At 40.4% G+C, this 25,973-nt stretch overlaps 3 protein-coding genes across 7 annotated transcripts in view; 1 reads left to right on the top strand and 2 right to left on the bottom strand.

Moving 5' to 3' along the window:
* Positions 1-2,319, top strand: part of arhgap42b (Rho GTPase activating protein 42b) — a 65,870-nt gene extending 63,551 nt beyond the window's left edge. For both annotated transcript variants that reach the window (XM_071917505.2, XM_071917504.2), the window contains one exon: positions 759-2,319. In XM_071917505.2, the coding sequence (XP_071773606.1) occupies positions 759-847 (89 nt within the window). In that variant the 3' untranslated portion in view covers positions 848-2,319. The remainder of the gene's footprint in view (positions 1-758) is intronic.
* A 687-nt stretch (positions 2,320-3,006) lies between these two features.
* pgr (progesterone receptor) lies at positions 3,007-9,282 on the bottom strand. Of its 4 annotated transcripts, none has more exons than XM_071917530.2 (9): positions 8,719-9,282; positions 8,384-8,565; positions 7,645-7,754; positions 6,494-6,610; positions 5,432-5,737; positions 4,577-4,721; positions 4,274-4,404; positions 3,625-3,782; positions 3,007-3,526 (listed from the first exon to the last, which is right to left on the bottom strand). In XM_071917530.2, exons 1-9 carry the CDS (start codon positions 9,280-9,282, stop codon positions 3,371-3,373), a joined length of 1,869 nt encoding a protein of 622 aa, XP_071773631.1. In that variant the 3' UTR covers positions 3,007-3,370. The 4 variants fall into 4 exon arrangements, with proteins under 4 accessions (XP_071773631.1, XP_071773632.1, XP_071773630.1 ...); XM_071917531.2 differs by having other exon boundaries at positions 8,384-8,839; positions 9,185-9,282; XM_071917529.2 differs by having other exon boundaries at positions 8,384-9,282.
* A 4,384-nt stretch (positions 9,283-13,666) lies between these two features.
* trpc6b (transient receptor potential cation channel, subfamily C, member 6b) lies at positions 13,667-25,746 on the bottom strand. The gene is made up of 11 exons (XM_071917502.2): positions 25,003-25,746; positions 19,794-19,976; positions 19,459-19,623; positions 18,318-18,534; positions 17,099-17,326; positions 16,133-16,397; positions 15,381-15,576; positions 14,606-14,812; positions 14,320-14,376; positions 13,948-14,023; positions 13,667-13,806 (listed from the first exon to the last, which is right to left on the bottom strand). The coding sequence occupies exons 1-11, from the start codon at positions 25,744-25,746 to the stop codon at positions 13,667-13,669; spliced, it is 2,478 nt and encodes an 825-aa protein (XP_071773603.2).
* Between the last annotated feature and the right edge of the window lie 227 nt (positions 25,747-25,973).

The following is a 25,973-nucleotide window of genomic DNA, read 5'->3' as shown; positions in this document are numbered from 1 at the left end:
TTAAGCATAAGCCTTTAGAAATGGCTTTGAGATAATGAAAAACATAGTACATTCAATCAGGTGTGTCCAAACCTTTGACTGGTAGTGTACGTTGCCAAAATCCAAAGAGCCCCAGGACTTTTTTATTACCTCTTGCCTTTTCCATGGAGAGGACTTGGCCCACAACCAGGGAAGGCAGGTCACTGTAACCTAGTGATAGAAGGCACCAGCGCCTGTTCCCTGTTAACAGAGCCAGCACCGCCAGCAGCCAAACCCAGCAAACATCAACAAACTCTCCCTACCGTCGCCCGGCCTGCTCCTCTGTTTCTCTAACATCGTATTTCAGCAGCACTTTGGCAGATTGTTTCAGCCGATCATTTCTAATGCTGGTTCTCAGTTCATTTTTTTTATCATTTTGGTGCATCTCTCGGGAGTTAATGTCAGTTTTTGTGGTTTATATCTGTGGGTGCCTGCTTTCAGGCCTGTTGAAATACTCAATAGGGGTCTAATTTAAAGGACAGTCTGACCTGGAGTCTTCCTTGATCTGCCATTAATGTTGATTATTCCAGCCAATAGCGGCCTTCTTTTCGCTGTTATTATCTATTCATTGTATGTCTGGGAAATAATGTAACAAAAGACTGATTTGAACACCTGTGCTTAAAGTCTAATGTCTGGTTCAGTGGTTACAGTCATGTTTTCTTTTATCTAGATCAAGAGACGTTCTGCTTCACTCTTCTCTTTGACTAAAGTTTGTTTTGTTTTGTTTTTTCTGCCCGTAGTCTACCCTTCTGTTGAACCAGGCTGGCTCCAAGCAACATACGAGGGAAAAACAGGTTTAATCCCCGAGAATTATGTCGTCTTCCTCTAACAAGCTGGTAAACATCACCACTTTTTTTCATGGTATCCATGGAAAAAAACATAATACATGATGCGGTTGATTTGTGTAACGTTCCTGGTGTTGTCGTTAACATATATGACATTTCTGCACATTTATGCATTTTAAGTAGAAATCAAGCAGTGCAGTGACTGTTTTGCTTTTACTAATGCTAAAAGTATGCTTTTATCAAAATCCAAAGATGTAACTCCTTTTTTTTTTTTTTTTTCGTTATGACTTCAGCTGTGAAAAATGTGGGGAATTTGCAGAAAGTCGTAATTTTTGCTTTGATAAACCATAGCGCATTGGCAGGTATCAGTGGATCGATATTTGCCAGATGTAGATATATTATTATCCATCGACTGCACTGATGTTTTCACTCTCAGTATTAATCTACAGGAGAATCACAGAACAATCACATTCCATTTCAAGTTTAATTCTCAGAAATACTCTCTGACCTCCTATTATACTGACATCACACATTCATCAAGTCGTTAATGGAAATCTTTACAGTTTCATGAACAGTTTCTTTTGTAATAATAATTGTAATTTAATAAAATATGATTTAAAATGAGGATACAGAATCTGATAGAAAAGCTAGATGGGTTTGCACCTTAACTTTCTATTTTTTTTTTTTTTTTTTTCTTGGCCCGTGATCATTTGTTCAACCACTGAACCTGTTCACTGCCCCACTGCACTTTCTGGTTAGCTGTATGGTACTGTACATTACTGCTCATGAATTCTTCTGTAGTTGCTAATCAAAAATATTTACCTCTTGTCACTGTGTATTACTATAAATTATCACATCCAGTATATTTTTTATGTAAAATAGTGTTTGTTTTTTTTATACTTCAACAGGCATCAACTTTGATGCCTGTTGTGTTGCTGTACTCACTGGTACACTGGTGTACTAGCAATGACAACATGGATTTATGTCAATCAAACGAGACATATATCAGATTATATTATGTTAAAGGTGCAGTTTTGATATTTAATTTTCTATTACTGTCACAATATTTCCACAAAGTTCATAAATGTCTAATAGGTTCACTTTAGAGTTATTATTTCAAACAAACATGAAAGAAAGAAAAATAGTAGCAAGCTTTTTTATCTTTAAGTACTCTACAATTATTACATACAGAGATTGCTCCAAATTAAGGCTTTCTTTGGGGGCCGGGGGTGGGGTGTACCAAGGTATTTGGGATCTTGCACTTGCCAAGATCAGGGTGTTCTTTTCCATTTACATCCATGAGAATGCGAGGTGGCCTTGAACAGCGATCCTGGAATGATACTCCCTTACAGTTCGGACTCACAGGGGCATATCAAGGAAATGATATCCATAACCTGAATATGAAACATTTGTCGTTACGTTTATTTGTCAGGCGGGCTTGTTTCCTTGCAATCATCTACTACTGTGTCCTGACGGTGCATAAACCTGTCTATAAATAAACAGTGTGATTTATTAACCTTGTGGCGCATATTTTATTAAGGAATGAGTCGCATTGTTGTGCGCATCGCTACGAGGAACTCAACTCGAGGAAATTCAACATGAGCAACATGCGAAATAGCGGCTGTCAGTGTATTAACCTGTACGGATGTTTTAATGAACAATACTGTCTCTTTCTGTCACTACTTCAGACACAGTTTGTAAGTTTTAAGGCTACTTACCTGCCTAGGATAACAGCTAGGGTTAGACTGATACATCTGGCCGATACTGGCCTTTATTGAATACTGGATATTGACCAATCATGTGGTCGTCTTCCAATGTGATGGAGATTCCTCCCTGACCACAGCTACATAAACACCTGTAACATGCAATGAAAATGTATTTTCTTTGTATTTTCTTCCTTCAATAAGGGTTTTTGTAAATTATTTTTTCTTTTTAAAAGTTAGTAATCTTTCCCAGAGTTTCTCTTCCACTGAACAGGCTTGGTGAGTCACCCTGCCTCAAGCAGCTGCTAACACTAAAATAATTTGATTAGTCTGGGTTTCAGTGGATGGTTTTCGTGTCCCATAGTCTAAATGCTGTTTCAGAGGCTTTTCAACCCTGCCAAGAATATAATTCTGGTGACAAACACAATCTTAATGAATATTTGAATGTTAGTAACTCTGAATATTTGTAATTCTTTGGTATGAAAATGGAAAAACTTAAGAAAATATCAACTATCGCCAGCTCAATACAAAAATATCAGTCCTCAACAACCCGTATCAGTCAAACCCTAATACCAGCTGTAGCTACATAAGCTGTGGAATGGGGAATTTACCTGACACAGAGGAGCTTTATTGATTGAGCCCTCTAAATTAGTAATCTCTGCTAAAAAGTGTACATTTTTAAGTCCTAGGAACATGTTTCTGTCTCATCTCGGTAGAGTAAAAAGGCTAAAGAGCATTTAGAGGCAATTCGGCAAAGAATAGATAACTGAAAACATCAGTGAAAGGTATGAAGAATCCAGTAACTGTGGGGTGAATCATCCAGTCACAAATTACGGTATAACGCTGAAGTCTGCGTCGGCGTCATCACTTGGTGTGGAACAGGAGGGGCCTCACCATGCCGGCCAGGACCTTGGGAAGCTGGGAGGCAATGACCTCTGACATCATCTCTGGGAACTCCACCTTCATGGCGTCGGCCTGGATGAAGGTGGTCAGGCAGTACAGGTTGACCTTCTTCACTATCTGTCCGAAAAGAGACAATCGTGTGTTTTTTTTTCTTGCATAAGATACAAATGAATCACAGCATTGATACTCGGCCCCCGCCAGGGAGCGTCCGGTACCTCGTGCATGGCGTCCATCAGTTTGGTGAGGTGGTAGAAGCGCTGGGAAGTGGCCACCATGCTCTTCTCCTTCATATGGATCGCCTTGCTGAGCTCCCGGATGTAGTTTTGTCTCATCTCTTCAAACGTGGCCTGGCTCTTCAGTCCCTCAAGAGGCACTGAGGACACATGGGACACTTGGTTAGAGAGTCAAAATACTCATTTCTCCCAAATATCATGCATGTATTTTTAAATGTGGAGAAGTAGATTATGTTTCAGTAAAGGGTCTCAGTGGCCAAGGAAGCTGTACGTAGCTGTAAAAAAATGTGATAATCCTTTTTATAGATGAAATATGCCACTTTACTATGATTTTGTTAAAAGTAACAGGCTAGCTTATCAAAAATTATGTTTGTTTTTTTGGTTAAAGGTCAGTGTAAAACTGACTTGATAGCAGCTGCTACATAAATCCTGTCAAGGTCCAGTCCTCCTGCACAACACAACACTCCCTTTTTGTGCTGCACTACAGTAAATGGTCATGAAAGCTTCACTTCTCTGTTTGCGACTATTTATTCAGCGCAGCTAGTTCAAACCGGGAAGTGAACATGGGGTGAAAAATCTGTCATCTGGAGTCTGGCACTGAGTCACAAAGGAAGTTTTTTTTTTTTTTTACCTGTGTTGAGTAATATTATGGCTTTCATGCAGAGGAACTCCTCGCGGGTAACTTGAAGATTTGCAAACTCCTGGGGGATGAACTGCATCGCCAAGCAAAGGTCGTAAATCGGAGATCTCCTCATTTGCTCCCTGACAGAAAAACACAAATGTTTATCTTCATGAACAAAACAAAGAGGCTCTTTCACATCCAAAGTCTTTGCTTTGTGAATAAATGCATCATGGCATCATGTCTACATCGTAAAATGTTAACTAGTGAATCAAAAGCCAAATTAAATTCCCCTGTGTGATGGATGTTACTTACTGGCTGAGGACCAGATCAGGGGCGAAGTATAAATATTCACTGGTTACGTTCTGATAGGACCTCCACCCAAGAGAGAACACCATCAGGTTCATCCAGGAGTACTGGATGAGGGTCATCTGATCGTTGATGTGCAGGGCACGAAATCCTTTCAAACAAAAAAAACAAAACAAGAATCATGTATAAGAACAACATTTAATTTGCCAGCATCTTATTCCCTTATGTTATTGATTTCAAAAGTAAATGCAGTCTGGGTGAAATACCATCAAGCACATAATGCCCTTTGTCGCTGTCGGGTGGAAAACATGTATCTGCAAAATGTCAACTTTTGAGGAACTAAGTAAAGCAGCCTTGTTTTTAGCTTGATGACAATGCATTTTTTTTATTTTATCCAGCGGATTTTCATTTGGTTTCATAAGTCCAAGAGGTCGGAGAATTTTCTCAACCCACAGAGAAGCATCTAGTCCTTCAACTGAGGTGAAAATATGAAAATCACCAAAATTGGAGTTACGTGGTTTTCAAGGGACAGCAGCTCCTTGCACCTTTGTTGCACCCACATCCTTATCTATTCTACCTACAGGTCAAGCGCATTGGTTTTCCAGTTATATTGTGGCTCAGCTTAGAGATTTTGTGCCAGAGTTTTTAGAAAATCTCCTTGTAATCAACATTTCTCATAAGAATCAACCCACTTTTATACCACTCCTGATACTTCTCTCCTACATCCGATATGTATCCCTTTACAAAGAGCTCTGCCTTGTGTCTCAGCCAGAGTTTCAGGCTGAGACCTTCAGCGAGGCCGGCCCGCCGGGTGCCCATGGTGACGGACTGCGGTGACCCTGAGCCGCGGAGGGCCGTTACCTGGCAGAGACTTGGACCACCTGACGATCCACAGCAGCTGCCTCTCGCACAGCCTGTTGAGACTGTTGAGCAGAAGATGGGGGACGTCGGGCTGGGAGTTGTCGTAACCGGAGTACACGACCTCCGGTTCGATATTTTCCAGGATGCTGATGATCTGCGGAGAGAGCTGCACCTCGCGGATGCCTGGCACGCAAGACATGGAGGTCAAGGCCTGGCTGTCGCCGGACATGGCCAAGTGGGATTGGAACATCAGGGACGGGGCCAAACCCAAGGCCTTCAAGGCCCCGAAGCGCTTCAGCTTCCTGCCTGTGACATGGATACGAGGTCTAGTCAGATTTCATGAGGGCAGAGGTGGAAAGTAACTAAGTACATTTACTCAAGTACTATACTTAAGCACAATTTTAAGGTACTGGCACTTGAGTATTTCCATTTTGTGAGACTTTATACTTTTAAATATTATATAGAAATATTGTACTTTGTACTCCACTACATTTATCTGATGACTGTAGTTAGTTACTTTGCAGAATAAGGTTTTACATGCAAAACATACAATAAGCTCATAAAATATGTTGCATTGTTAGAGTTTAAACTACACAACAGTATATGGAGTAGTTCGACCTACAACATTAAAATACTTCTTACAGGTTAATGCATCACCTACTTTTGATGAAGTATTTTTCCATTATGGTATTGCTACTTTTACTTAAGTAAAGGATTTGAGTTCTTTTTCCACCCATGAATGAGGGAGAGTGAAATGTGTGCCTATACCACTTGACAGAGCCTCAGGATTTTAGTTTCCCTTACCAAGTAAATGATGTCACATAGAATAAGCATCTCAATAAGGAGTACAAAAACACAGCTTGGAAAAAGAGCCTGTTTGATGATTTTGTTAATTCGTTATTGCCTTTTGATCTGAAAGCGCTTTGAACATTCTCTTTGATGCTAACAATGATTCTCAAAGTGTGACTTGGTATTACATAACCAATTGGTCTCATTTCTGCCTCCACTTAAGTGATGTCGGGACATTAGCTCAGTACAAAAAGAAATCCAGCTGAATGGCACCTCCAAGCATCATCCCTGCTTGATAGCACTTTCGGAGGCGACATGCGGGGCAATTTTTCCTCCGGATTTTATCCACAATGCAGTCATTTCGTCCGGCACAAAGGTAGCTATGGTGGCCTGTTCAGTAAAAGAGACACAGACAATACATACAGTCGTTAACAGCGCTTGGTTTTCAAATATCGAAAGGGAGAGGACAGGTACATAATGAAAAGAAAAGAGATGTTGTATGGCTCTGGAATATTAGGCATGGATACTCCACTCTAGAGTGAGGCAGAGTCTTGAAGGGAGAAAATTAGATAGAGGCAAGGCTGTGAGGACAGAGTGACACGGCCGTGGTGAGACACAGTGGCTCTTATATACTGTATCTCCCATTGCAAGATAACGAGCAAAACAAGTCAGAAACGAAGAACACGGTGAACACTGGTCAGTGTGATACTGTTGCCAACAACCTCTAACAACCACCATGGAAGGTCAATGTGGTAATGCCTTTTCAATGGATGCACCAGACCGTTCAGTATGGACCTGTAATACCTGTGTTGTTAGAGGTGTTGTTAGAGGTTCAAATTAGGGTTTGATCATGCAACATCATCATTTCAAAGTCAAGGTATTCCTCAAACATCTTGTTTTGATATCTCCTAGGGATGGGACAATATATCAAAATTCAATATATCACAATACAAAAATGTGACAATACATATCTTGGGCAAGAAAGATGAATCAAGATCAAAATGAATCACAAATGAGATGGTGTGCCATCACAATTTCACAAGCTCTCCATCCAAATTATATTATTTGCACTTTGTAATGACATTTTTAGATTGTTGTTTACATTCTAGCAAGCCAATGCCATCACTAGAAAGATTTGTGGCTCAGAAATAAACATAATTCTGAACAGTCAGACTTTGTCATTGAACTTTTATTTATTAGGCTACATCATATCGTGGTCGTATCGACTCGTGAACCCCATATCACATATCACATGGTATAGTGAGATAAGCATATTGTCCCAAACATAATATCTCCCCATTCAAATTTTTTTGACTCATTCTTTTTTTTTTTTTTACTTTTTAAGAAAATACAGCTTTTGTATTGCTACCTCAAGTTTCCATAAGTGGGTGAAAAATTGTGTTAGTAATGTTGTCTTTGCTCACCTTCAACTGCTCTTTTAAAAAAGACTTTACAGCTCCCACAGGTCAAGACTCCGTAGTGGCATCCAGACGCCTCGTCCCCGCAGATCATGCACTGTCTCTGAGGTGGCATGCTGAAAAAACAAAAAGAAACATGGAAAAAAAGTCACCTTATCACCTATGAACTTACCTTACTTGGGAATTGCAAAGAGCACACTGCAAAAAAAAATATGCATCTTAGCATGTCATTTAATCTACTATTGAGTCTTAAAATCTCATTTTTCTTAAAATAGGTGGGGGGGGGGGGGAATCTGCCAGTGGGGTGAGATGCTTTTATTTGTTTCCAATATAAATGAACTTTTGTCAAGAACTTTCCAAAGTGACAATATCTTGATACTAGTGAAGTAAGCAGAAGAGCATTTGACTCAAGAACATTTCCCAGATCTAATTATTTCACTCCCACTGGCAGAGGTTTTTCTACTTGTTTTGAGGAAAACAAGACTCAATACTAAACTAACTTGTGAAAGTACTACACATATTTTGCAGTGGGAAATTAATACAGCAGCTGGCATCGCATCAGTTCGAGAGTTTGGAATTATAAAGTTCTATCTGAGATGAGCATCAAAGATTTTACATACCAGCTGACATAACTGTTGTGTACTTTCTATTTCTATATTTAGCCCCAAAAGATTCCTTATAATAACATTATAATTCGGAGCTTACATTATGATTCATGATAAGTTCTTGAGGAGTAGCTAATTACCCGGGGAAGGCAGTGTAAGTGGCGGTGTTCCTCTGGGACAAGGCTGGGGTTTGGATCCCTTCATAGGCGCTGTGTGTGAACGGGTCCCCCGACACCCCGGTGGACTGGCACCAGTACGGAGGCTCTGCTGGGAAAGTCTGCATCGGCCACCGGGGAACCTCACTCTTGTACACCATCAGCTGCTGGGACGCGTGTGTGTTAGTCGTGGCATCAAAACTGATCAGAGCCTTGCCGGATAAGCCGCATCTGGAGTCAGTCCTCGGCTGAGGCGGCGCGGCCAGCTGCTCCGTCTGGTTCAGCTCCAGAAGAAAGTTGGGAGAAGTTTCCATTGCCGCTTGAGGAGCCGCTGCTGTCGGCGTGAAGCTCGTCGACTCCCCGTCCCCAAGCCCCAGCTGCTGCTTCCTGTCGGTGTCAAAGCACGCGTCGAGGGCAGGTATCTCCGGTGACAGGTCGAAGCTCGGACACGGGGTGTCCATAATCACAGAGGGCTCCTTTTCATCTTTAATGAACTTACACGCTCCGGCTGTCAAGGAGAATCTTACACTTTCTAATGTGGCCTCCTTCGCTCTGGGGACTTTTACATAATCTGCCCATGCCACACTGTCAGGCTTCAGATATTCGTCAGCACGACCGTAATAATGTTTTGCCGCAAGTGAGCTATCGACCACGTTACAGTCTTTGTAATTTGCGCCGTCGTTGCTCGCGTCCGGACCGTGACACAGCGCGCCAATGTTTCCAAAATTACGCACGGTGGAGGACATACACGTTAGAGACTCAATAGATAGTTTGGTTTTACCGTACCCAGCTTCAGTCAAGTCACTCACTATTTTACTTCTATCGGTGGAGTCTGCGATCGAAGTACTTATGGTGTCCATTCTGCCACTGAGTTTATTTTCCATTTTATGACCCGCGGAGCGCGCAGGAGAGCCGAGCGCGCCTGGAGACTGGGCGATGTGTGTGATGCCTGGTGGCAGAGAGACCTTCCTGAAATCCTCCTCCCCGTCGAGAGAGGCTGTGACTTCTTCTTTCTTTCTTTCTTTCTTTCTTTCTTTCTTTCACACAGGAGTCTATTGCCTACAAGTTAGCAGCTGCTCTCACTAAAAAGTCGTTGTGTTGCTGATGAGAGATTCAAGGTGCGCAACAATGAACTCTTTTAGAAAACAAACTTGAAAACATATTTTAGAGACTGATAAGCACATTTCCATTGGTGGGCTGCCTGTAAATGTCATGTTTCAAAGTTGAATGGATGCCCGTTAGTGTTTGGTTTTTTTTCTCACACCCACAGAATAATGTCTAACCATTTGCAGTGATCCTCCTGTAGCTTTTCTTTCCGATGCCCGGAGAACAGTCGGCGTGATGAAGGGTCCTGTCTCACAAATTCACTGAGGTACACACACCACTACACTTACTGCAGACCTGCAGCAGCCACTGAGCAGAGTTTACAATGGATCACTCCAAGTCTATCTATGACAAGGGCCGTGGCCACAGTCTCCACCCTGCTGACTGGCTGGACCTACTGTAATCATCACGTTTAGATTCTCACTCCCTCTGCCCTTATGTAAACAAACACAGTCTTGCTTATGAATGAGGTATGACATGGCTACATTTTAATTTATGGCATATATAATAAGGATAGTTGCAACAGGTGCCTTTGGAGGACTACAACACTTTCAATAAGTTATTAAATTATTCCAAAACTCATTCACAATGATTATTATTACTCCTACTCACTCCTGCTGACACGCAGTGTTTTTCTTTTTTTTTTCTTTTTTTTATTTAGCACAAAAGAGTAATTCAAACAAAATATCCATAATGTATACCAACATCATAAAGAGCATGTGCAAGGAAGACCAAAGAAACCCAGAGGGGCTTATGGAGTGTCTCCCTTAATAACAATCATACATAATTACAATATAGTGTAATAAAACCCAAAAAAGGTTTAGAAAGAACAAAACAATATGAACAAATCAATAGGTAAAGTAATACTGGGGAAAAGTAGAAAATAAGTAGAAGAATATTAAAAGAAACCGAAAAGAAAAGAAAAGAAAAAGAAAAGCGGAGTAAAGGGATAAAGAAAGAAAACAACAAAAAAAAAATAAAAAAAAGATTAGTTAACATGAAGTAATTATACCAAAAAAGAGACAGCAGTATGATCACCTCAATAAACATGATGACTGTGAAATAAATAATGTTTGACAGCTTTTTAAAAACAGATTGGGTGTGAAATCAAAGAAATGAGAGGGGAGTTGATTGAAAACTTTGGCTCCTCTAAAATGAAGACTAAACTGAGACATGGATGTTCGAGTAAGAGGCAACAAAAGTTGTCTCTTACATCTTGTATTGTAACTATGATTTTCTTCACTTCTTCTGAAGAAGCTACTGAACGTAGAGGGAAGCTGATGATAAATTGTGTTGTATTATAGATGAGGTTTGTCTGTGACCAGGAGACAGGTGGAGAGCCTCAGGACAAAATCACTCCTCACCATTTGTCCTTTGAAGTTTATTTACCAGTCTGAGACATCATCCAATCTGAGCTGATATTAAAAGAAGGGGGACAACAAAAGAGGCCTTGCTGTTTAAATGTCCAGGAGCTGTTTAAACAAGTGGATGGACCGTTAGGTAAGCTGTTTATCCTCAAAACTGGAAATGGACTTTTTCAACTTTTGCAAAACATAATTCTTCATATTTATAAGTGTCAATTTCAAACCTTTTTCATTTGCACTCAAGTTTTCAGTATAATTGTTATATGTGGGCTATCTGAAAGAAGGTTTAAAATGTTGGCAACACTTAATTTGGTTAGTTGATACTCAACTATCAGGTGACAAAAAGTAGATGTTGAACAAAGTGTCACTTGTCTATTTGGTGCATCTCTACAGTAACCCAAACCCTGACCTTAGCCTAACCCAACCCTAAGATTAACCCTAGCCCAGACATTGAATATCTATAGACTACTTCTCACACAATTATGAGTATCACTTGAAACTCAGTATAGACTTTTTAGTGACACGTTATAGTCACTTGATAGGAAGTTGACTATCCAAACAAAGTGTGATCAAACTGTTTTCTACTGTTAATTTTAATGCAGAACTGAGCTCTCCTGTTGATGGTGTATAAAGTGATCTTTCCTGGTTTTGCTCCATATTTTGCCATAAGCACAGGAACAGCCTTTCATATAAAGCCATATTTTCCCACGGTGGTCCTTATATTTTTTATGTCACTATGTCATGACGGCACTCTCATCTGCTTATTACTCATCTAATTCCTGTTAACAGAATTTCTGGTATCACAGTGCAGCGGGGTTTCCTTGCTGTGGATGCATGTAGTCGTGATGCGGCCGCAGTCCTTGGGCCAATCTCTTGCGTCATTTGTTGAATATTATCAGAGGAGATTGTCATGGTCTGTCATTAGCCTACATATTCTTGGATAACAGTTTAATCTTCATATTTACATAATGTGTTCATCAGATGCTGTAGTGGCCTAGTTCTCATACATGCCTTTATGTAATGCTTGAAAGGGTCGTGGTGACCGCTGATAGCCTTCGTGTCTTGTGTAGTACCATCCTCTGCTACTATGTTTTTTCATCTACTTGATAACCAGACTTCAGTTGGATAGCTATTAGTGTGTGTGTGTGTGTGTGTGTGTGTGTGTGTGTGTGTAGAAAGCGCTGTTTTATGTTCACCCTCACACATTGTAATGGCAAATGTAGTAGGCTATATTGGGCCTCATGATGCTGTGTGGATGTTTCTACCTTTTGTATTTTGGGGATGATAACTGTATTTTTTTGGTAATTTCATTGCTGTTTTAAGCCAGTCGTTCTCAACATGGGGTCCGGGGACCAACAGGGGTCCTTGAAGGGGGCTCCAGGGGGTCCGCAGCAAATTGATGAATTGTTAAACTTCAGCATTATTTCATTTACAAGAAGTTAACACAATTAGAGAATGTAGAAGAATGACTATTTTGATCATAGTTTCACTGTTATCTCTCTACATATAATACAGATAGTCATGGAATTCTGGACAAAATCATATCTAACAATACAAATATTCTCAGATTTGGGTCTGAGAGACAAAATCTCATCAAATGGGGGTCTGTGGTTCTAATGTGGACTAAATTAGGGGTTCTTGATATGAAAAAGGTTGAGAATCACTGTTTTAAGTCATGTTAACAGTCTTTGTCAGTCTGCCTTGATATAAAAGTAATACCGTGGCTCTGTTCAGGGACTTGAAATCTGTGGGAAGGTTTAACTCTCACGGCCCGGCTGTGGATGGAGGTGAGCTGTTTGTCTACCTGACAGGTCAGCTTGTCCTCAGACATTTGTCTTGCTTCACAGCATGCGTGAGAACGCTGCAGCATCTGCTGCGGTAATGTCATGGTGTTAAAAACCCATAATCCCTCTGCATTTAATGAGGTGAAAATAATTAACATCAACTTTAATCATATCCATTAAACATTATGCTTAAGTAATGAGCAGTTTAATAAAACACGTGACATAACAAAAATACAACAAAAGTCCATGTCTTGTAAGAAAATCTGAACTATTGTCTTGATGAGTGATTTTACTGCAGAGGAAATTGATTATCTCACAACATTAGGACACTTCATTTATTTTGATGTGATGTCTGACTCATAAGCCTGGCCGCTAACACATCCAAAAATATGCCTCAATTTTCCTTTGCACTGTTTTTCTAATCCGGTTCCACAATCACTTCTAAATCTAAGCCAAATAAATCATTGGCAATGGACAGCACTGTTGATTTTAAAAGCCACCACCATGTTAGTAGTCAGTAGTGAATATTACACTGAAAGAACCTCTGAAACAAAAAAGTCCCACTAGTGCCACCATGTGGCTAATATACTGTACATGTATTTATCTTGCAGAATATGAAGAGTTTTGCCCCAAAATGGGATACATTCACATTGGAGAGAAAAAAAAATCACAGATGTTCATCATTATCTTTAGAATAAATAGTATAGAGTCTGTAAAACTGTTATCACTTTGTTAGTCAAGTTGTTAAGATACCAAATCTCTTCGTACTACAATATATTTTGATTTTAATGCTATCATTCAGTTTTTAAGAGCAGGTTACCTTTTTATTTCCAAATGGTGTGTATTTCAAGTTAAGCCTGTGCCCGAACTCTCTTTCACACTGACTAAAATGGTGTCTGAATGAGGAAAAACGAGTCTCTCTAATATACTGTATACATCGTTTGGTGAAGGATGACCATTTGTGTTTCTGTTGAACTTTGCTGTATTTGGTACCGCACCTCATCCTGATGCTGCTCTCAGGTCAGTTTCTGCTGAGCAGGCAGGACGTCTCTAAGTTTTCCGATGAGCTCCGCCAGAGTCTCCATGTTGTGGCTTTTCCCTTCCAGCAGCTCAAAGCGCAAACTGGAGATGTCCTGCTTTATCTCTTTCAGTTCACCTGTGGAACAGTACAAGTAGGTAATGTTTTGATTATGTAGACTAAGGATGCAGCTTGTGTGTCCATGCAAAAAAAAAAAAAAAAGGGCACAATATCCAGCCTGTATCCTGCAACAGTATAGAAAAAAGTTGCTCAACCTACCTTCATTCACTTCATCATTGTCTTTATCAATCTGTGCTTTTAAGATGTATCTCTTGATGAGACGATTCATTATCTTCTGTGTGATGAAGGACGATACAGATTTTTCAGTCTTAAATTGAGGCAATTGAAAAGTCAAAGTTCAAAATTCAAAGCCAGTTAATGCAAACAAACCAAAAGAAGTGAGCTTGTGATTGGAAGGTTGCCAGTTTGAATTCACAGACTAGTAAGACAATCTGGGGTGAGAATAAAACTGGTGACTGTATGGTTGCTAACCTAAATCTCTCCCCCCTGAGTACTTCTGCTGTGCTCTGTAGAATTAAGGTACTAATATAAGGTACTCAGCAATAATCAGCAATCATAAACTGCATTTACTTGGTGACGGGTTGGACAAGGCGACGCTCCAACACTCTCATCCTCCTGCTGCCTCAACTAAGATTGGAAACAAAAAAAACAAGCACTATGTATTTTGTTGTATATTAAAACAAATTACATGCTTTTTAGGGCAAAATCAAAACTGCAACTTTTAAATATGACACAAGAGGGCCCTGTAACTCTGTACCAAAGACTATCTGATATGGACTTTGATTTATATTCATCTAAATGAATGGGGTAAATTCCTTGTTTTAAATATAAATAGCGTCTACAGCTTACATCTCACCTTATTAAGCTCGGTGTCGTCGTTAGGAATTTCTTCGCGTCTGCTTTGAGGCAGCTTGTAGAGAAACGTCCTTATTCCCAGCAGCAGGGTAATGACAGACTTGGGGCTGGGTATGAGGTTGAAGGGCACCGGCAGCGTGCCACCGTGCTCAAAATAAGAGAACCAGAGTTTCGCTCGAGCAAACTTCCACTCCACATCGGCATCATCCTGTGCCAGTACAGAAGGAGCGGATGAGGAGGAAGAGCAGGAGGAAAAACAAACACTAAGCGCTGTATTTGTCATTTAAAGTTGATGCATACCTAACATTAAAGAATCAAACATCAAAACATCAAGATATCTGATGTAAAAGTGCCACTTGTGAAATATTTAGATAGGGAATTCAGTTTACCTAGACAGGACATCGCATTTATTCGAATGTTCACAACAATTTCTTGGCATAATTACGTTTAATTATTCAAAGCATAGGTGATTTTTCCAAAAAAGTTCATTCATCTACAAATTTGAATGCACAACTCGCATCTATCCCATCTATAATAAATTGTATTATTCCCTTTTCCTCATCATATCTAATTGACATTAAACTTTGGTGGTGTAAAACTGTATCTAAAACAGATTACTTTGCAATTGGCAACAAACTATATCACTATAGCAGCTGTAATTATTCTAAAACAAATGTGATCTAACAGCAACAAGGTCATTAACATCACTCATATCATACAAGTGTTTACAATGACAGAAGTAATTCAGGCTGACAGGTGGATGGTTAATGACGTACCTCAATTTCTTGGAAGGAGCTGTTGAACATGGCGATGAGCATATTCAGCAAGACAATCACCATGATGATGTTGTACACCCCGTACAGAACATAGCCAATGTTCTCGATGAACTTGTGGTCGGTGTTAATCACTACTGATCTCACTTCTGACAAGCCGAAAATGGCCCAAAATAATGTTTTAAAACTCTCTTCAACCCTGAGGGGAGCGGAGAAAAGGGAATGAAATCAATCTGGTGAAATCAATTTGCCACACTGCAAAAACTGACAAAGTTGTTATTTTATCTTGTATTCAGACTTATCAAGCTTATTTTAGGATTTTTTTTTTTGTGGAATCATCTTACTGCACTGGCAGATCATTTTTACCAGTTTCAACAAATTTTACTTTTTTTTCAGGATAATGTAACTTGTTTCAGGACATTTAAAAAGTGAAATTATCTTGGAGAAAGTTTCTTGTTTCAAGATTTTCTTCATTGTTTCATTGTGATTTCTTGAAAAAAGTCATATTGGCATGTATCGAGTCATTATCTGCCAGAGAAATGAGATCATTTGACTAAAAATATCACAAAATAAACTTGATAGGTCTGGAAACAAGTTAAAATCAATGGACAGCTTGCCATTTTCTGCAGTGTAGCCTCACATCATATTGATCCAACAAAACAAAGGCATTACTGGAAAATATATTCTGACCTTTTCCAAGCGTTTTCAAGTAATTGCATTATTACAGTATAGTCTCCAGCCTCTGTAGTACTCACGTTGTAAAGGCGTCGTTCTGCTTGGCCCCGAGGTAGTGCGAGTACAGAGTGAACATTCCGATCATGAAGGCCACAAAAACCGTTATGAAAATGACCATGAACTTAAAAATATCTTTTACTGTCCTCCCTAGGGAGATCTGCAGAGGCCCGAAGCTCTCGTTGGCGGGCAGGATGTAGGCGATGCGGGAGAAACTCAGCACTACGGCGATGGCGTAGAGGCCTTCGGATATGAGCTGCGGGTCTGAGGGCATCCAGTTGATACGAGCTGAGAATTAACAGACATTGGAAAAAAGTGGATGATAGCTCTCATTCAGTTTTACATCTCTGCCTGTCTGTCAGACGCTTTAATATCATCACAAGGAACTAATATACTACTCCTTTCTTCCATTACAATTAGAAATTTAGCCTAGGTATGTTCTGACAATGTTTTTAAAAACTCCAGTAGCAGAGAATAAAGGAATCCCGGGTGACTTGGGGAAAAGATGAGCATTTGCTCTCTAAGTGTTGCACACATTTTTTATTGATTTTCTGTGTTTAATCAATATTCTGTTATGATTGCACTACTTCCATCAATGTCCCATGCAACCTTGATGCAACCTATAATTAAGATCTGAACCAGGAAATGCTTTGGGCGATATTTATAATATTTAGTGTCAATAGAAGCCATGGTCAAGGTTAGGTAGCGTATCATTTCTCTCACTTCATTGCTCACGTTTAATTTCTTCACACATACAGGATTGATAATCAATTACATTCTATAATTTTTCAGCCATACCTGCAGCTTAGTTGTTTAAAAAAAGATTACTTTTAAGATTTAAAGCTGTAAGATTTGCAATATAGTCATGAGAATCTATAACCTATGTTTGAATAGAATTATTAGGTAATGCTTTGATAATATGAAGGAAAATATGTTTCATCAATATCAATCAGCTGATTAAAAGTTGAATTCTTAAAGTCCACACTCACCCAGCTGGAAATATTGTATCTCAGAAGGCAAGGTCGTGTTGGATAGGTCAGTGTAGTGCTTGTCAACATAACACTGGGCAGAATATGCGTGCCAGAAAGCCATTAATCTGGCGATGAACGAGGTCACGAAAATGGCCAGAATGCCAAAGTCCAGAAGGTTCCACGGCTCTGTGACGTATTCCCGTATATCGTGCGCCCAAATGTCTTTACATCCTGCCCAGATCTTCCCTGTAAGAAAACACACAAATCACACATCAGGATGACATCCACTGTCTTTCCCTTTCAAACACGAGCGCGGCTAATGTGATTTTCAGCACGTGTAGCCTAAATTTGGCGTGCATCCACAGTCAAATCACATAGCCTCAGATTTACTGATGATGTGTGCTGGCAAAGCGTGTGTGATGTGGCTACAAATTCCTGCCCTTAGAGCACAGAGAAAGTGTCACCTTCCCTTTGGAAAGTCGGTGCCAGTCTGATTTATTACTGTAAGTCTGGCAAGAATACATAATTATCTACGTGGGCAATTTCCTGGCATGATGGATGCTTAGGGGGTTGCAGAATTATAAGTCTTCAAAATGGCTTGCAGTGTCCTTGACTCCAGACGCTCAGAAGAGTTATTTGAGTGCAACAGTGTGGGAACCTGACTTGCACCAAGGGAAACACACTGCAAAAAACATCCATCGTCACAAGTCATTTAAATAGTCTCATATTCAACCTTCAAAATCTTATTTTTCTTAAAACAAGAGAAAAATTCTGCCAGTGTGGTGAGATAAATATTTCCAATGCAGTTTCACTTGTTTCAGGAATGTTCTAGAAATGAGTGTCAGTATCTTGAAACAAGTCAGAAAAAGGCAGATCATTGCACTACTATCAAGAAAATGACTCTTGATTCTACAAAATTCTTGAAAAAAGTTGATTTGCATTGGAAACAAGTGAAATTACTTAACACCATTGGCAGATTTTTTCACTTGTTTTATCAAAATTATGATTTTAGGACTCAATAATAGACTAAATGACTTGTTAAGATGGAGATTCTTTGCAGCGTATCAAGACATGTCTGAAAGATGGGAGAGGAAGACATTCACTGCAAACAATATAATAACTGAGTCGGAACAGATTTTATAGCCAAATGTGACCATAAACAAGAGAGAGAGAGATAAAGATTGGGGGAAGGGAGGGTGGGGGGTGGGGGTGCATGCTGTATGTTTACACTTATGACCTATGACCCAGGATATGATGAGAATCTCCATCCAGGTGAAGGGGGTGGTCTTCATGCGAAACAGCTGTGAGGGGTGGTCGTGGGCGGTCATGTTGGGCAGCAGCGACGTTCCCTCAAAACGGTCCGCTGCATTCAGGACGAGTAGGCAAAGAAATATCATAAGGGAAGCTGCGTGCGCCACAAACTTCAGGAAAGGTCCACGCATGAGTTTCCCTAACTGAGAGAAGCAAGAGAGTGGCGAAAGAACAAAGTTTGACATTATTTTAACTAACCTTAAAGCTGCACTAGGCAAGAGTTTTATGTAAAAATACACACTTCTAAACCACAAATTGGGGCTGCAACAGAGAAAAGTGTCTCATCCCCACTAATTGAAACCCTGTGGATTTGCCCTATTTTCCCAAATTACTTTCAGGTGTTGGATATGGACACTGACGGGAAATCTTCTCAGTGCCCAGTAAGTGACGAATGGAAACTTAAGAGCAAAATACAAAAATGTATCCTAAACGATAGCAAGCGAACGCTCCATCCAGAGAAAGATGGAAACACCAACGACGGTTGAATTTGTTGCGAAAAGATTTTTTTCCCACCATCTTCACCCTCCACCAGCCACTAAGAAGAAGAAATTCAGGTTTGCGGAGTTTACTGATATCACGTTTCATGACTTCTGGTTAATGAAGTCCTTCAAACTTTGACAAATCCGAACAATTATCTCCTGCTGCCACTTGGGGCCGCCCAAGTGCAAAGTTACCTAGTGCAGCTTTAAGGCAACGATACAAGTTTTTTCAAGGCAATGGTGATGATGAGCATAATTGTTGTCAGCAGGGGACTGGAGTTTATAAATGGGGTAAAATCAATATGGGTAACATAAAAAAAAGCACAAAAGTAGAATGAAAAAATTACTTATATTTGCTTATAACTGCTTGCAAAGTTGCCTATCTACATTGCCTCAAAATGTTGCCCTTACAGAAAGAGCAAGACATCACCAAGTCTATCCTTCATGATAAAGCAATGTATGACATTTCTGAAACTAACTTTCTAGAAAGAACAAAGTATGACATTTCTGTAACTAACCTTAAAGAACAAAGTATGACATTTCTGTAACTAACCTTAAAGAACAAAGTATGACATTTCTGTAACAAACCTTACTGGAAGGAGCTATCCAGTACATGAAGGCCAGGATCGGCAAACCGACAGCCACACCGAGGACAAGCAGGATCTTGACTGCTGTGGTTTGCTGCCGTAGTCCAGACAAGTTCTCGTACCAGATGGAGAGGAGCTGCTGTTGACAGTTTGGATGTGCCACAAACTGTGCCGTTGGAGGTATTTGTGTGTGTGTGGTGTGTGTGTGTGTGCGTGTGTGTGCATGAGAGAGATAGTTTCGAGAGACAAGGGTGGAATACAAACACAAGGTTGAGTAAGAAAGCAAACGCATCAATTCTCATCTTAAGAATGAAATAGTTCTGCTCACAATCTTACCTTTTTGACTTCATATTTTATTGCAAGTTTTAACCTAATAAGGCTTTGTCTGCTGAAGGTTTCTGAGCTTTTACAGTCAGTGTCTCCATTCAAGATGGCCTCCACCTCCTCCGTGTTCCGACACAAGTCCAGCAGTCCCACCACAAAGTCTTTACACTGCATGGACAGCTTCTTGTAATCATTCTGTAATGTAAGAAAGACAACAGACAGTGGGAGCATATATCCAGTTGCAGTAGCTTATTGATTAGGTGGTAATTAAGCCGTGTTTAGTGATCCAACAGGTTCAAGGAAATCCATTAAACGTGGCATTTTCACACACTGTGGTTTTCATTTATGCAACCACTGACTGACAGAACACAGGAGTACCAAAAACAAGCTTGTCAACACGCGCTAATGCAACTGAATAGTGTTGTTAATTAACTCTGAGGCTGTGAAAACAAATACTGAAATGTCTGTCTGTCCTTTCGAAATATCAGCTTATGAAGGGGGGGGGGGGGTTGGGGGGGAGGGGGGGTTGGGGGGGGGGGGGGGGTGCAGCCCATAACGCTTCAAATAATTAAATAGTTATCTCCTTAGAAATGTCTCAAATCCGGGAGTGTTTGATTTATGGCATACCCTGAACCCTTCATATAAAGGTTTCACTTTCTTTTCATCACGGCATAAAATCTTCTCTTGGATTGATTACATTTTTTCATCTAGAGATACGTAAGTAGTTCACAAGGCTGACCTTTTACCAACATCCCTTTCGGATGCGGACACTTTTATTAAAGAATTCTCCAACCAACTTTCTGAATTTATGTTAATCAATAAGCCATCAGTAGAGGACGCTCGGATACTGTGGGATGCAATTAAAGGTTTTATCAGAGATAAATCTATTGCTTTTTCCTCTCACCTCAATCGTTTACGACACAAAAAAGTACAGGATTTAGAGTCTAAATTAGCCACTGCTGAAGAAAACATGTTAATAGGTTCATCCCCTGAAGCAGCTGCACAACGTGCATTGTTGATCAAGGACCTTAATCACTTGCAAAGACATCAGTCCGAATTTCTTATCCATAGAACAAGACAAAGTTCCTATCTGAATAGCTCTAGACCTAGCCACATGCTAGCCCTAAAGATCAAAGCAAACGAACAGCTGGCTAATATTGCTGCTATCCAATCATCTAATGGGGATATCCTTACTCAACCCAAAGATATTAATGCTACTTTCTGTTCATTCTTTTCCAAGTTATATGCTTCTGAAATAGAACATGATCAGATGAGATGCAAACGTTTTTTAGATCCACTCCAATTAAATAAAGTACCTTTAGACATATCAGCCTCACTGGAAGCCCCTGTAACCCTTGACGAACTCAAGAATGCCCTATTAAGTATGAACAAGGACAAATCACCTGGCATCGATGGTATTCCACCTGAATTTTATCTCTCTTTCTGGCCTCTGCTAGGACCACCAATGTTAGCCATGGTCAACACTGCCATTCAAAAGGGTTCTTTATCCTCTAATACGAATATTGCTATTGTCTCATTATTAAAGAAAGATAAAGACCCTCTAGACTGTGCAGGCTACCGGCCAATCTCTCTTTTAAATGCAGATGTAAAAGCTTATGCCAAAGTCCTAGCGTTGAGATTGGAGCTTCTTATGACAATTTTAATACACCCAGATCAAACCGGCTTTATAAAATCACGCTTAGCCTCCGATAATGTACGTCGTCTATTACATGTAATACATTCTGTGGGAAGTCTTAACTCCTCCAGTGCTATCCTTTCTTTGGACGCTGAAAAAGCATTTGACCGGGTTGAGTGGCAGTATTTGTGGTCAGTTATGGATTATATGGGCTTTGGGCAAGGTTTTATCAATATGATCAAGGTCCTTTATACCAATCTCACTGCTTCAGTCCTAACCGGCAGCATATGTTCCCCCTGTTTAACCTTGCGAAAGGCCAAAGACAGGGCTGTCCATTAAGCCCCTTCTTGTTCGCCATCGCTCTGGAACCAATGGCTCAGACTATCCGTCAGTCCTCTGGTCATGAACCAATCACTGTCTGCAACTCAAAGCATTACTTATCTTTATTTGCAGACGACACCATCATTTTTTTGCAGAATGTACTGAAGTCTACCCCTCATATATTAGCATTATTTGATGAATTTTATCACGTGGCAAGATATAAAATTAATTGGTCAAAATCCACAATAATGCCATTTAATATAGGGGATTCCACACCTCTTAGGGATCTTAACCTGAAGGTGGTGAGTCAGTTTGAATATTTAGGTGTTGACATATTCTCCTCCCTGCTTTCGACAGCCCATGGAAATTACAACAAGGTCTACCAAGCCATTTCGTCTGATATTGACAGATGGGTAAAACTCCAATTTCACTTCAAGGCAGGATATCAATCATCAAGATGAATGTACTCCCTCGTTTGAATTTCATCTTTTCGATGATCCCTCTTGCTCCTCCCTCTGGATATTGGAAGAAGTTGCAGGCAAACTTTATTTGGCAGCAGAAGCGGCCACGAATCAAAATCTCTACCTTACAGAGGTTAAAGACATCAGGGGCCAAGGGGTGCCAAACTTCCAACTATATTATTGGTCTTTCATGCTCCGTCCATTAAGTGTTTGGTTCAACCCTGCATCGTGCCCAGCATGGCGCTCTGTTGAAGAGAGCATGGTGCATCCTCTTAGGTTGCAAGACCTTGTCCATTCCAATATTCCCTTGAAATTAGCCAAGGTTAAGTTTGGGCCCATCATCTACAACACACTTGCGGTATGGCGCTCAGTATGCCAAGAACTTAAAATTGAAAATAAATGGCACACAGATACTCCAATATTTCATAATCATGACATCTTAGTGGGAGGTCGGCCCATTGTTTTCTATGAATGGAGTAACAGGGGAGTTTTCATCTTGCAGGACATCTTGGGACAAGATGGTCTTCTTACTTTTCAAGATCTCCAGTTAAAATTTAACCTCCCCAGTTCCTCCTTTTTTTCTACTTGCAACTACGTACCGCTCTGTGTACTTATGGAGTACTAGGGGGGAGTAGTTTGGGACTTCATCCAATCACTAAAATCCTCAAGCAAGTCGCTAAAGGAGTGGTCTCAAACCTTTATAAGTTCATCTTAAAACATAAACAATTAGCCCTTTCCTTAAATACTTTGTGGATACGAGATTTATCACCATTTATATTAGATATTAATTGGCAGTTAGTATGGTTAGTATGGGGGGATGGGTCAGCCAGAAACACTACCTTATGTTTGACATTGGCTCTTCTCATGTGTTCTCCTTTCTCTTTAGTCTTGCCTCACTAATATTTTGTTTTATTTTTATTTACTTATTTATTTTGTTGTTGTTGTTTAATGTATGTATATCTTGAATATTGCATACCATCACCTTGATTGGTGCTTGAGGCAAGTAATGTATGGTGTATTTTAGGGAAGGTGTAATGTCTATTATATACCAAATAGAAGTGTTCTGATGATCCTTGTTTTATTATATGATATAAATAATTAAAAACAATTGATCACAAAAAAAAAAGAAATGTCTCAAATCCGCAAACAAATGCCTGCCTTGGAAAACAGCCTAACCCCAGGCTCAATAGGCAGGCACTTGTCAATGGTTCACTGAGCTTGCCAAAACACTATGGAAAGTTTACAATGTACCTTATTCGGTAGATTTCCATTTTTGTTTTGTTTGATCACTATAGTATAAAATAGGCTGTTATTGGAACCTTAGTTTAGTAGGCTAGGTCTGTTTTCATTCCTAGGACTAGCCGACTGGAATATTTCAGTAAAACAGTTGCTGAAACTTGTTGGTTCGGTCTGGACACACATTTGACAACCATTAGTTACAAAGTGGCTAAGGGCCTTTGACACATAGGGCTATTCATGACATTTTAGCACTTAATTTTTTGAGTAAGCAAAGCATTTTGGAAATTCTTTCTTTCTTATTTGCTACAAGGCAATGGATATTTTTTCACCAACTGCCTTTCCCCCAAGCAGCAATCTACGTTTTGCAAGAACAATGCGTTTCAGAATTTCTGTGCCCTAAGTGGGGCAATCTAAAGCAATCAGTGGGTAGAAAAAATCTCCCTAAGGTTTTGGAAGATCAAAATATTTTTGATTTGACAGTGCGTGCAGTTAGATGACAAAGACCAGAATTTTGAGTGGTAATAAAAGGCTCTCTAGAAATTCCCCTTCGAGCTTTTTAAGCATGTCTGTATCTTCGACAACCTTACAGGCCAATCTAAAGCAATCGGTGAATAGGGAAATCATCCCTTGGGTCTAAGCACTAGTGTCATTGTAAACTATGTGATTTTGTTCCATGAACAATAGCTCTGCCTGCCATGTGAGAAATGGACGAGAAGTTGATTACATTCATTTTAGTTTCACAGCTCTCTATAACTTTTATTTGAAACACTACAGGAATAAACGTCTCAAAAACAAGGCTTGGAGATCAACTGCATCCATTGTTGGGGTTGATGGTAAGCTCTGAAGTAGATTTATTTCATTTTCTGTTTATTTTCAATTAGTGCTACCTAATTAGCACTTAATAACTCATCAAAACAATGCAAGGTTATGCAAGGAAATACCAAAGCAGCAAAAAATACATGATTTGACTTTGTAGCTGCAGACTGCCACATAGATGCAATCGTAGGGTCTTGCACTGCCCACAATCGGTCAGAATAGAGCGACACATCAACTAATGCCTACCATACATTAGAAGACATTTAGTCTGACACACTATCACATTTAACAACAATCTGTCTCAAGTCAGGAGTTTTTAGTCCTAGAGGTTCTCACAATTTAGGATTCTGTTAAGACTGAGAATCCTGCAGCATCACACAGTAAAAGACTCCAGCAGGACTTTTCAGAGATTTGGTAGCAGTTCCTTACTATGTTTGAGTGTGAATGAATGAATGAATTAATTAATTAATTTGTCAATGAGGTGTGCATGTGTCTGATTAACCTCTCCCTTTATATGTGTTTCAGTAGACGGTGGCAGAGGAGGCTGGGACTGAGACTGTTGGACTGTTGGTTTCAGCACCGCTGGTGCGTTTTTGAGTTTGTTTTTTTGACCTTGGAATTATTTTCTGCCAAATAAATATGAACTGAACCTGAGCCAAAGCACTCTCTCTAGTGTCCTTCCTGGTTGAAGAATGACCACTATCACTCAGAGAGAGACATTTTTCATGTTGACACTTAAATACTGTACCTTGAACTCCTTCTCGATGTTGGCCAGGACTGCAAGCTCATTGCTCAGCTCCAGAGCCGCCATCACAGGATCCTCATTAGACAGGGACAGATAGGCCGGACTGGCCAGACCTTTATATGCGTTGATGCGAGACTGTGAATGGCTGAAAGAGTCGTGCCTCTGCTGTTCGCTGCAGGTGCTGCACTGGCAGAAGTAGTTATGGGGCCGCTCTATACGGGCCCCCTTCATCAGGAGTATATGCACTATCTCGTACTCGTGGCAGTGAGAGGCCAGGATGATGGGAGTGATGTCATGGGAGAAGCGCGTGCCGTCCTCGTCGTAGGCGAAGAAGTCGTCGTGTGACTCGGCCTGGCCGGGACTGTTGGTGAGCCTCTGACTGTCTGCGAAGGCCTGGTGGCCCAGTATGGCCTCCACGATGCGGATGTAGCCTTTGCTGATGGCTAACAGCAAAGCATCTCCTATCCTGGCAAGGTTTTTTTTCCTGAGTAGGAGCTTAGTCACCTCGAGATGCTCATTGGCCACAGCCAGCTGCAATGCATTCTGGCCCATGTAGTTCACGCAATTGACATTGAAGTCTGGCAGTTCCTCTAGCATCCGCCTCACTTCAGGAATGTTTCCGTATTCTGCAGCATCTAGGAAAAGTTCTTCAGTCAGGGAAAGGCTTGAGGAGCGCGCACAAAACATGTAGCCGGGTCCCCGTAACGCCTGTCTCCGGGGTTTAGCCATGGCCTGCCGGAGCATCATGTCTCTGTCTTCACTGCTCCATCTAAACACAAAAAAACCATACTTTAGTTCATCGAATATGACCATGATACGGCTGAAAATATAGCTGTTGTTTGTGCATTGGGGAATATTAGCACATGAACTCTCAAAACAAACTCATTTCAGGATGTCTCAAAACAAACTCATTTCAGGATGTGGACAAAATCCACCGAACTTAGAATTGGAGAGCTGAAAACGTTTCGCTACTC

This window comes from Centroberyx gerrardi, chromosome 6 (assembly GCF_048128805.1).
Source record: "Centroberyx gerrardi isolate f3 chromosome 6, fCenGer3.hap1.cur.20231027, whole genome shotgun sequence".
Classification (NCBI taxonomy): domain Eukaryota; kingdom Metazoa; phylum Chordata; class Actinopteri; order Beryciformes; family Berycidae; genus Centroberyx; species Centroberyx gerrardi.
The sequence above is the reverse complement of the archived record's forward strand: the minus strand, read 5'-3'. Positions and strand labels throughout refer to the sequence as shown.